Here is an 11,865-nt window from a genome sequence, read left to right as displayed (position 1 = left end):
GGAGCAGCAAGGAAGTGCAATCGAGGTCGATGGTAGTTATATCCACTGCATTCGCTATTCACCGTCTGGCGAACTTCTTGCCATCGCAACATCGGACAAGATCACAATTTATAATTTAAGCACGAGGGAATGTCACATCCTTCAAGGCTCACAGGAGATGGAACTACTTACTCACGTGGACGCCCGATGGCACGCGTACAAGCTGAATTTGCCTGGTGGCATCATAAAGTCGCGAAGGTTCTGCGAAATCGTTCGTAATGCAGGTTACCGCTGGGCATGGAGCGATACATGCTGCATCGATAAGGGCAGTAACGTCGAGCTGCAACAATCGCTCAACTCTATGTTCGTCTGGTATCAACACTCAGCGCTTACGATTGTCTATCTTTCGGATGTTCTGCCTTCATCCAAGCCTGGCGCTCTAGGTATGAGCGAGTGGAACAGACGAGGATGGACCTTTCAAGAATTCCTTGCTTCCAAAGTCGTTATCTTCTATCAGAAGGATTGGACCCCATATCTCAATGATCGCTCTCCAAACCATAAAAAGTCGACTGCGATAATGAAGGAGTTGGAGGTCGCGACTGGCATTGATCGACAGGCCCTCATCGACTTCTCCCCAGGGATGAGCGGTGCACGAGAGAGACTTCAATGGGCTTCAAACCGTGTTACAACGGTTCAGGAAGACATCGCATACTCGTTGTTTGGCGTCTTCGACGTCCGTTTGCCTGTGGATTATGGCGAGAAGAAGGCAAACGCGCTCGGGCGTCTCCTGCAGGAGATTGTTGCTCGATCGGGCGACATCACTGCCCTCTATTGGGTGGGACAATCATCCGAGTTCAATAGTTGTCTTCCTGCAGACATTACCTCATATGCCGCCCCGCCACGCTCCCTGCCATCTTTATCTGAAGATGACATCCAGACAGAGGTCTCTTCGCTGCAAAGAAATACTGTGGCTGTGAATTTGGCATCGAAACTCTATGCCCTGCTGCAGAGCATGAGTGCTCCTCGCTTCGCAAACCGCAGACTGCACCTGCCCTGCATTTCATTTCGTGTCACGGAGATCAGACAGAAGCGTGGTCCAGCCCAGGCGACTCATTTCATATACGGAGTTAAAGCAGATGGGCTTCAAGACTTGCTGATCACTACAGGCGAGACGCTCATTCAGTTCTCGCGGGCAAGGCCCACTCGACAAACATTCTTCCTTGTCCGTCCATGGGATCGCTGTCTCCTCGAGCGGCTTGACTTTGCAGACGATGTGGGCAGTGCCGGGGATTTGTCCGAGCACGGATCTCAGTCAGACGGCTCTGAGGAGTTCCCTGATGGTCCGCCTGTAGAAGAGGAGCGTCACTTACGAGCGTTGCGAATGATGGTTCACCTCGGCCAGCCTTTTGGCGCATTTTTGCTAGCGCAGCAGCGCGTGGGAGAGTACAAGAGAATCGCGTCGGACTATAATATCATTGCACAAGTCAAAAACATGGCTTCTGTTGATAGCATGGACGTCAGTTCCATAGAGATACTATAGCTGTATTCAAAGACCAGGCGTCTCCGAGAGGCACTCATCTGAGCCTGACTTATGGTGAACACAAATCAGGCGCATCGATCACCGGTGCCGGACGCAACCTCTCTATTACAGCTTTGTATACGATAGCCATGTGGATGTTTGGTGGACAGATAAAATTAGTGGGAGAGGATGATGTGTAATACTGTATTAGTACACTTGCAAGACGGCGAGAGGGACGTCACTGAGTGGAAAAGATAGACTTGGAGATACAAATTCGGGTGAGAAGGCCAAAGCCTAAGTGAGGTATTTCACCACGAAAGCTTCGCTTTCGTGGTGTCACTGGTGTGGTAGGGAAGGTCGTACTTTACCGGACCATGTCTGCAAAGCGTTCTGAGTCCGGGGTTTGGAGTTGAAAAAGCGAAAAGGTGGGATGCAGGGGACAGACCCTCTGAGCGCGGGATCGGACCACGAAGAAACAAGACTAAACCAAAAGCACGCTGGTAAGATCAAGAGAGCATTAGAGAGGTGGGTGGGTGACTAAAATCGTGGCTGAGGGAACGATGCAAAGAGAATAATCTTGAGGCCGCGCGAAAACACGAAGATCTATATGCAAGTGTCAGATATGTAAAACGAGCACGGTTAAACGATTTCATTGTCCCATGTGCCTGTATGTTTGGCGCTGTTAGGATCAGAAGGTTTGCATCATGTGACCGACGCGTCCAACTTGAAGCGCGTCTTGGACGCGTCGAGCAATTTTAAGTTTATCCGCTGAGTACATATATCCAAATTACTCCGCGTCGATCGACATGTTATTCTGAACTTTGATAAGGCACTGACTGCTATGCCATATAACTCTCAGAGAAGAAATCGATAGAAATTTTAATCAGCTCCGGCTGTATGTGCTTCCCAACTTCGTGCGATCCTGAGTTGTGTCATATAGATCCCTCATGAGCTCGACTGTCCAGCATAACTTCGATGACACCTTACACCTCCTACCCTACCCATTTCCATATTTGGAAAATTCATCCCTGTGTCAGCCGCCATGCTGGGTATATATATACTCACTCATTCCCGCTTCACTCCTTCATCCGCTCTTTCAAACACTCTTTCATCTTCAAAACTTCTTCCTCTGTGCTAATTCGTCATATTGTAGTCTTGGACGTTCAAGCTTTCAAGCAAGGTATGTGGCGTGCGACTCCCACTTGGGAAAGTTGGCATGCCCCCACCATCCCTTCCACCACTAGCACGCCTAAAAATTTATTCGCCGGACGATGTATGGTACGTTTCTTCCTTATAGTGTATGCATATGTGCCAGGTCACTAACATTCACCTAATCGCCCTCAGGTCCAACCGCAAGCTTCGACTACAACCCAAATGTATGTCTGTTTCTTGCCACATTCTTACCCGCGTACTAAGCGACTGCTACCGTTTAGGAGTTGGAGGCAAGCCCCAACCGTGCATCAAGATTTACAATTCAAGGACATGAAGAGAGAATATACTACAGCTGCTGCCCTTCACGGACGTCGCTCGCGACGTGGACGGTGCAGGCATAGGACCTGGGTCCTCTTGACCCTCTTCAAGCGCGTCTGCTGTCCACATTCGCCGGGGCTCTCAAGTGTCTGACTTCTCTCCGCCCTGTGCCTCCTCAGCATCTCCCCGCTCGGTTGTACTGGCCCGCCCCATGGTCTAGGCACCCCGGTCCACATCAACTCTCGCGGCTCCTAGGTTCGAGAGCGAGATGAGAGGGTATGTTCCACTTTCATCTTCTGACCCGCCGCTAACATCGTGTCCTCTTTCAGGGCATCAGTGGTCGCTGTCATCCAGGTCGGGACCTAGTGGTGGCTCGGGCGTGGAACGTTGGTCCTGTCTTGCAGGTGTCGCTAGCTTCCATCCCGTTCGCTCCTCAGTGCCCGTTGGGTCCGAGGTGGTATCGTCGCATTTAGTCTGCCTCCTCGGCGCCAAGAGGCTCAAAAAGCCGAGGTCGTCAGCGCGAGTAAGTCCACCCCGGTTTGATAAAACAAACTTGATACATCGACAAAACACATTCTGGACAAGAGAAAGGACTATCGCGACCCAGGTTATGGGGAAAGATGAGTAATTCCATTTCCTCACAATCATGGTTGTCCTCGAGAGTGTAGCATCAGCTGCGACGCCATACGTTGTTGTTGAATTAGCTCGTCATTCAATGACATTGTATGGAGTCTCGATCTGACGCGTGACAGCGTATTCCTCTGGTTTTCACAGCAGGACTGAAGCATTCAATAGATACGTGTTCACCAAATCAGTGAGGTACAATTGTCATTTGTTGATCGTCGTTTTTGCTTGTTTTCACTATTGATATTGAAACCGGACACGAGGTCCTGTTTGATCACATTTCACATGTGCACACTTCACATCGAACGACCTAGATCCGTGATCATCGCCGGAACCTAGAACTCGAGTTCGTTGTTGCAGGTACGTAGTCGTAGCGGCAGCAGTATATCGATGGAGTATCTTTCATTTGAATTTGAAGTTTGCCCAGTGGATGTGACTACGAGCCAGTTGAATTCTGGCCAGAAATCCTGGATCGTTCAACTCATCCCACAATCTTCCTATCTCCCTTCCGTCTGTGGTGGGAGTTGCCGCCTTCAATCTGAGGGCGTATACCATCCAGTCTACCAGTTGCAGAGGCTGTGGATCGTATCTTGAATGAGGAGGTCGATGTCATCATCGGTCCGCATATATGCACGTTTCTTGCCAACTTGAAGCCACCCCATGCCCATTAGTCAGACTGTCACAAATTGACAATGGCTTTATGTGGTAACATTACTCGTAGTGTGGCTTCCCTTAAGTCCGCTCCCGGACAATACGTGGTGGCACAGAGAGATATCGACTTATGAGTAGTTTTCCTATTACTTCGATGTCTCTTCCAGCAATATCCGCTGCACGGACATACGTGTTGAACATTTCAGCCGTAAAATATGCGATTTTTCATCAAACTTTGGTACTGGTCAAGATGAGCTTGGTTCGGCATCGGCCAAGGTATGGCACCTTGTGCGGTGACTACGTCCATCACATCTCGCAGAAATAGCTCGAATGACTTTGTATAAAACTCGCGTCTCCATGATACCCTGAGATCCGGAAATATACAATCGCCGAGGGCGATGATTCTACCGCCATGGAGTGGCTGACTTTGAAGGATCAATGTAACTTTACTGCTACGGGCGCGTATTCATATTAGCAACGTTGCCCGGGAAGTTGTCAAAGTAAATTGACACTCGCCGAACACCTTGTGGTGGCATCTCCGGTATGAGAAGATAAAACTCTAGCAAGAGTCTACATGCTTAGGGGATAACACTGTCGAAAGTCACTCCTGCAGGTCACTAAGAGTCAGACGCAAGTACTTTGCTGTACTTCATGATACAGCCTTTCTTTTTTTATACAAAAAGGCTTAGGGCCTCATTCGACGTATTGAGCAGTGGGGGCATTAATGTTCTGGTAACCAGGCGTTCGAAGTACGAATTACATCATCGTGGAGCCAGAATATTACCTCGAGTTTATGGTTCTCGTCGGGCGTAACAGAAAGTGATGGTGTTATCGCATCTTACTACAAATAGAAATAGGAGAAGATTCCTGAATGTAGAGTCACGTCCCGCCTTTGAAGTGGTGGCCTAGTCTTTACACGATCCTAGAGGGTAGACAACGAAGCTCTGCCGCGGACAATGTATAGATAGGATCATATAGATATGAAAGTCCTCGACTAGGCTTCGTTGCAGAAGTTGGGACGGTGGTTCTTCTGGAGCGTCCCCTCTTTGAGCACCAATCGGACAGCCTGGCCACTGGGCTGTAGTGGTCATTTCCCCTCATGGAAGTCTATGGGAAAACGTAGCGTGAGATGAAGCATGGGCTTTTATTTCAAAATCACACTTCACCGAGGCTGGCTACGTCAAAAGTTCATCCGAATTGAAATGAACGCGTTCACGCGATAAGACGCTGGCCGTTTTATTCAAATGGCACTCGTTCGAACAAGGGGCTAATCAATATGTTCGTCCGTGTCTTTTTGTTTTCTGCCATCTTGCTCCTCTGTTTGCAAGCCAGTGTTAACGCGTCGAGTCATTCGACTGACTGTGGTTCAGGTACAATTCGCTGCTGCCAGGAGGTGAGAGAAATTAATAAATGGCGGAATACATTTGTGCTTACCTGCATTGTAAAGGATCCATCTCAACCGGGCAATGTAAACGATGAGGAGTGTCAAAGCTACGCAGAAACTTGTGCAAGTGGCTACCTAGCAGCTTGCTGCTACACCGTTCCCGACTTGGTAAGTGCCGCGATTCAATTCAACAGCGCAGTCGATCTGAGTTGGTTGGCGACAGTACTATTACTACTGCGAGCAGTGTCAGTCAGGTTGAGGGGGGTTGCTGGGTTCGTCAAGCACGTTACCTTGGCAGTTAGAGGGCATCCGTCACCCTGAATTTTAGACTAGACTGAACTTACTGAATGTCATGAATGCGTAATCACACGCTTGTACCAATAATATCTTGTACCTTTTTGACTTTCATTTGGTGCAGGATGCACATCAGAGCCCTCAAACAGCACGAAGCACAACTCACATATATAAAGCCTCGACATATTTGTCACAGGGACAACCAGTCTGTTCCTATGAAATGAAATTGTGTCAAGTCAAGTGCGGCACTTCTAGTAGGATGTGCCCGGAAACAAGGGGAAAACGAAAATGGGCTCTTGTTACATTCCATCGACTGGTACTTACATAACAGGCGTCGATCCAAATAATAGTGGAAGACACGACAACGATAATGCAATTGAAATGCGAAGTAAAGGCTCCCTGCAAGATAACGGAATTGACCGTGCATTGTCTCCTTGATACGGACAACCTTAAACCCATCGATCAATAAGTTGCCTTACAAGTAACCATGTCCCAACGTGTGTATTACTTACGTTGCATTAGCTACGGCACTGTAGCAGGATTTGTCCAATAACACCAGTTCGCCGTTGGGCTGAGTTGTAATACCATATATTTTTGTGACCGTTTTTCATCGGCCTGGCTCAGCCCCCCGTTATCGGGCTGCGCTCTAAAAAAGTGACAATGATACCGGAGGAGATCTATCACTGCCAATGATGTCAGCCAAACATTGCAAATAACTACACTCGCAGAAAGGGTGGTGGTGCGGTGGCAGACGATCGTATCACATACCTAGAAATTTACTTCACCAGAAGACGATCTCACTCCAACTGGATATGTTGTGGCCTGCCAAGGCCTAGAAAGGTCCTCCTTGGAGGGTACGGTCCATTTTTATCCTCTGGACTGCCACTGACACCGCGTCATCTTCAGGGTCAGGACTAGGTGTCGCTAACGTCCCGTATCGTTCACCCCTCAGTGTCACCGCATCCAGGCGTGGCCTCGTCAAGAATCAGTCAGCTTCCTCGGGGCTATGACCGAAGTCGTGTGTACGAGCAAGCCTACACCGATCTAACTCCCGAGAGATGACGCATGCTGGATAAGAGGAGATAAGGATCCATTGTTGGGACCTAGCCACGGAGAAAGGTGAGAACTTTCATTTACTGACACTCATCTCGAGACTGCAGTGGTATCAAACTCGAGACGCAATGGGGCGTCATTCATGAGCTTTTGGTGTACGCTATCACCACATGGAATCTCGATGGATTGATCCGACACATGACGCGGACGATTGTTTCCACAGATGGACCAGTACTGGAATAGCAGATTCAAGTTGTTTGTTTTCGGCAGGGTACTAGTGTACAATTGTCGCTTGTTGATCGTTGTTTTCACCTGTTTTCACTAAATCCGGAATAATTTAACGACAATCCTTCTTCCATTTGCTCTGCATAGTACGGAGGCACACAGTCAACGCATAGGCCTAATTATTACGCCGGAATTTGTCCAGCTATAGCAACAGTAATGTCTTGTTGCTCTGCTGAGCCTGGGGTTCTGCGAGGTTCTGCTCTCGAACAGAAGTTTTGAATGCCGACTGCCAGCACTACTAATTCAGCCAAACCGGTTGGTAGAACTCGGCTCAGCAATTCCGCCACTTGAGCTCACCCATTCCCTCCTATGGCGATCAGCCTCGTATACACTTGATTTATCTGAATGTTCATTCCAGAAACACGTATTTTAGATACGACTCGCCATTTCCCCCTCACGAACTCTTAGCTTATTGGACCGTGATGCGTCTTCTCAGTGCCGTGTTTGCGACTCTGCTCGCAGTGGCCACCACCAGCGGTCGTTTGATGACTATGCAGGAGGTGAACGAACACCGACTCGAGGCAGTAAAACGTTGGCAGACTAGTGGCCCTCAGAACGTAAAGAGCGATGGTGTTCAGAATATCACATTCAACAACCCAAAGGCCTCAGGTGACTGAAATGCTACAAGTAAATATCTCATGTCTAATTCGTCCAGAATTTTACGTCGATGGCAAATCTCTTCCTCTTGTTGACTTCGACGTTGGTCCTAGCTGGGCAGGTCTTCTGCCCATCAGCAATAGTCCTAATGAGACGCGTCAGGTGTGTACCTGAGTAGTCTATGCACGTTCTTCAAGCGTTGACATCAAGGGTATCAGCTCTTTTTTTGGTTTTTCCCTCCCGGCCCCCAAGGGAGTCTTGATGATTTGATCTTTTGGTGCGTCATCAGAAGCGGTGTGCTCTAAGCTCTTCGCTGCTGACCTGACATGTTCCACTTCAAGGACGAATGGTGGACCTGGATGCTCCTCCCTCGCAGGTTTGCTGCAAGAGAATGGGGTAAACCTTTTTGTTGACAACAAAACCGATCTAAAACTGAGATGTTTGAAGCCTTTCAGTTGGTCCTGGGGTCAGGCAAAACCGACGGTGAACCAACACAGCTGGACCAACCTGTCCTCCGTCCTTTGGGTGGAGCAACCTGTCGGTACAGGATTTTCTCAAGGCATCCCGGACGCACAGAATGAGGATGACGTTGCTGCTCAAGTCGTCGGCTTCATGCAGCAGTTCCTTGAAGTCTTTTCGGAACTCAAAGGTAAAAAGCTGTATTTGTCGGGTGAAAGTGTAAGTTCTCAGAGAGCGTGGTAAAACATCGTATTGACCGTATTCAGTATGCTGGAAGATACGTTCCTTGTGAGTCAGCAGTCATCTTCTTTGGACGTAACTCTAAGACAAATGAAGATATCGCAAACTATATCTACGAGAACCCGACTCTGTTAGACCTCTCGTTGCAAGGGATATGGATCAATGATCGTAACTAACATTTTGACTTACTCTGTCTCTTCTCGAGGGCTCATACGTGAAGCTCAGCCTTGATCTCGTGGTATGTAGTGCAACAGGAAATCCCTGCATTGGACTTCGTGAAAAAACACGCTAGTCTCTTCTCTTTTAAGTTTGTCCATTTCATTTGGACCTAGTTCGCAGATCACTCACGAATTGATATCTAGTCAAACGTACATGGACCACCTCGACGAGATGGCTGCGACGTGCAATTACACTGGCTACATGGATAAGTACGTCACATACCCTCCAAAAGGTCTTCTTCCCCTGCCAGGAGACTCTACCAATTTTGCTCAAGGCTGCGGTATCTGGGACGACATTTACGTTAATGCGCTGATGATCAACCCCTCTTTTAATGTCTATCGCATCTGGGACACTGTGAGTCGAAGAGGGTATTGATGAATACCATACTAACTTCTTTTCCTCCCAAGTATCCGACTCCATGGGATGTCCTAGGTTTTCTGTAAGTCATTCAACAATTGACTCAATGCAGCGCAGCTGACGCAGATATAGAGACACGCAGTCTACGATCTACTTCAACCTAACAGACGTAAAGGAAGTTATCCACGCGCCCGTGGGTACCAAGTGGGTTGAATGCGCTTTGGCCCGTGTCTTCCTCCACGAAGACAGCAGCTTACCCCCTGCACCCACTGTATTACCCAATGTTATCGAGAAGAGCCAGCGGACCGTCATCGTGCACGGACTCGCAGACTTCATGTACATTGCCGATGGGTATGACTTCAATTTTGACCCTAATCTTCGTATATTCTGACGCAATAGTTTGATGACTTAGAGACAGAATTGCTATTCAAAAGTAAGTGCGTTCTTGATCGTAGCTGTATCACCTTAATCTATGGGGATCATCTGTAGCATGACCTGTGTGTGACTAGTAATGTTTCATGTACGCCAGGATTCACTCATTATATTCCAAGGGAATGGTTTGCAAGGATTCCAGACGCCTATCGCCGACGACAGCTTCATTGTCGATGGTGTGGGTGCCTATGGGTCGATGCACTCAGAGCGGGGACTCACTTATTATGAAGTAGTCTTGAGTGGACACATGTAAGTTCACTACAATTCGCAGGGTCTCGTTGCTCATGTTTTCTGCACTAGGCTTCCAGGGTTTGCGCCAGTAGTAAGTCTGACAGTGCTATCATGCAGACACCATCTAATGCAGAGATGGATCATTACAGGCCTCCTTCCAGATTATGCAATACCTGATGGGGTTCAGAGACACTCCTTAGATAAATACTTGCTTCCCATATCTACAGTATTTAAGCACGAGATAGCGCTGGGATCGGGTGCAATTGTGTCCAACATGTCGTGCTGTGTTGTTGCACGTTGATGGTTTGGTCTTCCTCTTTGCTCTTCTTTCATCTACTACTATGGCGACGTCCGCTTCATTTCACGGAGTTGTCGTTCTTCAAAATGGAAGTCGGTATCAGATTGGCAGAAAGAACTTTTGGCAATACGACGTATTCATTGCTACTCCTGGAGGCATTCACGTCAATGTGTTCACATTTGGTACCTGATGTTCACCACTCGCCGAATCATATGCTACAGCCGCGCTTAACGACAACTGGGATGATGTAGGAGTGGATCACATTTATCCCACGGGACGTGGTACGTGGCACCAATACAGTACAGAACAACAAAGCATCATGCAGAAATAAGTAAGCAACATCAGAGTGAGGGAACGAAAACTACTAGAGATACAGCAAATGGAATGATATAGCGAATCGAGTCTAACTATACACCTATGTGGACAAATACAATCTGCTGCTCTAATGGAATCTTCTTGCGCAACGATTCCACAGACTTGTGCAGCGCTACCGCAGCGCATGTGCAGTCCAATCTTTTTGAATCATCAATAAAGTTGCGGTAAAATGCGGACACGACCTGGCGTGCAACCTCGTCATCAACAGACCACATGGAACCGATCACACTGCGAAATCCGCAGAATTGCATAGCGGCAGCAAGGTGAATCGACTCATCGGGACTCTTCTCGTCGCCAACGGTAGTGTGGCAGGCCGATAAGAATGCGAACTGCGGGTTCTGCCAGTTGGATCGGATGATATCCTTGATCATTAAAGGCCCATCGCGCATGGCGAAGGAAGACTTGAACGGTTGTGTCCGATTCGGCATTCCATGGCAGGCAAGATGGAGCCACTGATTATGGTCGAGTGCATCGAGTGCATTCTCGACTGTAGCGTTAGCATCCTCGAGGGATGTGAAGGAGACTATGGGAGTAACATGCTGAGCAACGACGGCTAGTTCGGGAGCGACACACTTAAGCTCCCTGCCGTTTACTGGGTTGCCTTGACCGATGGCGACAAAATGTTGCGAGGACGCATCTCGAGAACCTTCAGGCCGCTGTCTGGCACGAATGAGAGTCGTCAAAGTGGGGGTATAAGATGAGATGTAGATGTCAGCCAAATTTTTTTTCTTCGTCTCATATGGTCCTGCTGCATGGAGGGGAAGCAGCGTGAACTCCGCAGTGGGACACCACCATATACGCGAACCAGGGCAAACATTTGACTCCCCGAGAGCTTGGACAACGGGGTGAACGACATGATTCCAAAGCTTGCAAAGGATGCCGACAAGCTTGAGTTGATTATCAGAAGAACCAAACTGCTCTGCGAGTGTGTGGAACTCGGAGGATAATTCGCACGCTTCAGCTTGTGTGATGTCAAGCGGAATATGGACAGGATCTTCGGCGTTGCGGACAATCAAGGCATCGCAGCCATACTGACTTGCATTAACGACGATAACTGGACCATGTTCGGCCACCTTTTGGAGGTCAGAAAACAGCGGAGGCAGAAGAAAGCGTGAAAAGTCGGGGAGCATGCGAATGCGTGTGACGACATCATCCCATTGCATGGTCAGTTGTCAGATTTGCGGAGACTGGTCTTCAGTAGACTGATCGAACGCTTTACGAAGGCAAAAACTCAACCGTTTGAACTCTTCTGCCAAGGCCGTGCCTATGTCACCTGAACCAGAAAGTTCATCGAGTGGTGTGCTGAAGCGTGCCAACTGGGTCCAGAATACTGCACGACCTTGCTCCAGCAGCTCCACTGCAGTCATCAGTGCACCACGACGAACACTACACGAAAAA

General features: G+C 48.5%; 4 protein-coding genes across 4 annotated transcripts; 3 read left to right on the top strand and 1 right to left on the bottom strand.

The window, feature by feature from the left end:
* Positions 1–157: 157 nt before the first annotated feature.
* F5891DRAFT_956916 (uncharacterized protein) lies at positions 158–829 on the top strand (the record flags this gene model as incomplete). The annotated part of the gene is made up of 1 exon (XM_041375437.1): positions 158–829. A coding segment is annotated over one exon (672 nt), but the record flags the coding sequence as incomplete, so codon positions are not given.
* Positions 830–2,532: 1,703 nt separating this feature from the next.
* Positions 2,533–4,649, top strand: F5891DRAFT_1174617 (uncharacterized protein; the record flags this gene model as incomplete). Its single annotated transcript, XM_041365674.1, has 6 exons — positions 2,533–2,678; positions 2,743–2,776; positions 2,843–2,874; positions 3,298–3,491; positions 3,907–3,952; positions 4,011–4,649. Coding segments are annotated over 6 exons (628 nt in total), but the record flags the coding sequence as incomplete, so codon positions are not given.
* A 2,689-nt stretch (positions 4,650–7,338) lies between these two features.
* F5891DRAFT_1149390 (Alpha/Beta hydrolase protein) lies at positions 7,339–10,209 on the top strand. Its single transcript, XM_041365097.1, has 16 exons — positions 7,339–7,868; positions 7,915–8,018; positions 8,075–8,133; positions 8,198–8,252; positions 8,304–8,534; positions 8,582–8,603; positions 8,652–8,723; positions 8,781–8,862; positions 8,918–9,128; positions 9,182–9,213; positions 9,264–9,482; positions 9,544–9,564; positions 9,621–9,628; positions 9,683–9,812; positions 9,864–9,884; positions 9,943–10,209. Exons 1-16 carry the CDS (start codon positions 7,682–7,684, stop codon positions 9,992–9,994), a joined length of 1,506 nt encoding a protein of 501 aa, XP_041223147.1. The 5' UTR covers positions 7,339–7,681; the 3' UTR covers positions 9,995–10,209.
* A 290-nt stretch (positions 10,210–10,499) lies between these two features.
* F5891DRAFT_1280010 (CHAT domain-containing protein) lies at positions 10,500–11,718 on the bottom strand (the record flags this gene model as incomplete). The annotated part of the gene is made up of 1 exon (XM_041370386.1): positions 10,500–11,718. The coding sequence occupies exon 1, from the start codon at positions 11,628–11,630 to the stop codon at positions 10,500–10,502; it is 1,131 nt and encodes a 376-aa protein (XP_041223146.1). The 5' UTR covers positions 11,631–11,718.
* Between the last annotated feature and the right edge of the window lie 147 nt (positions 11,719–11,865).

Source organism: Suillus fuscotomentosus (genome assembly GCF_016647785.1).
Source record: "Suillus fuscotomentosus strain FC203 chromosome Unknown F5891scaffold_45, whole genome shotgun sequence".
Classification (NCBI taxonomy): Eukaryota; Fungi; Basidiomycota; class Agaricomycetes; order Boletales; family Suillaceae; genus Suillus; species Suillus fuscotomentosus.
This window is presented reverse-complemented; position numbering and strand designations above follow the sequence as displayed.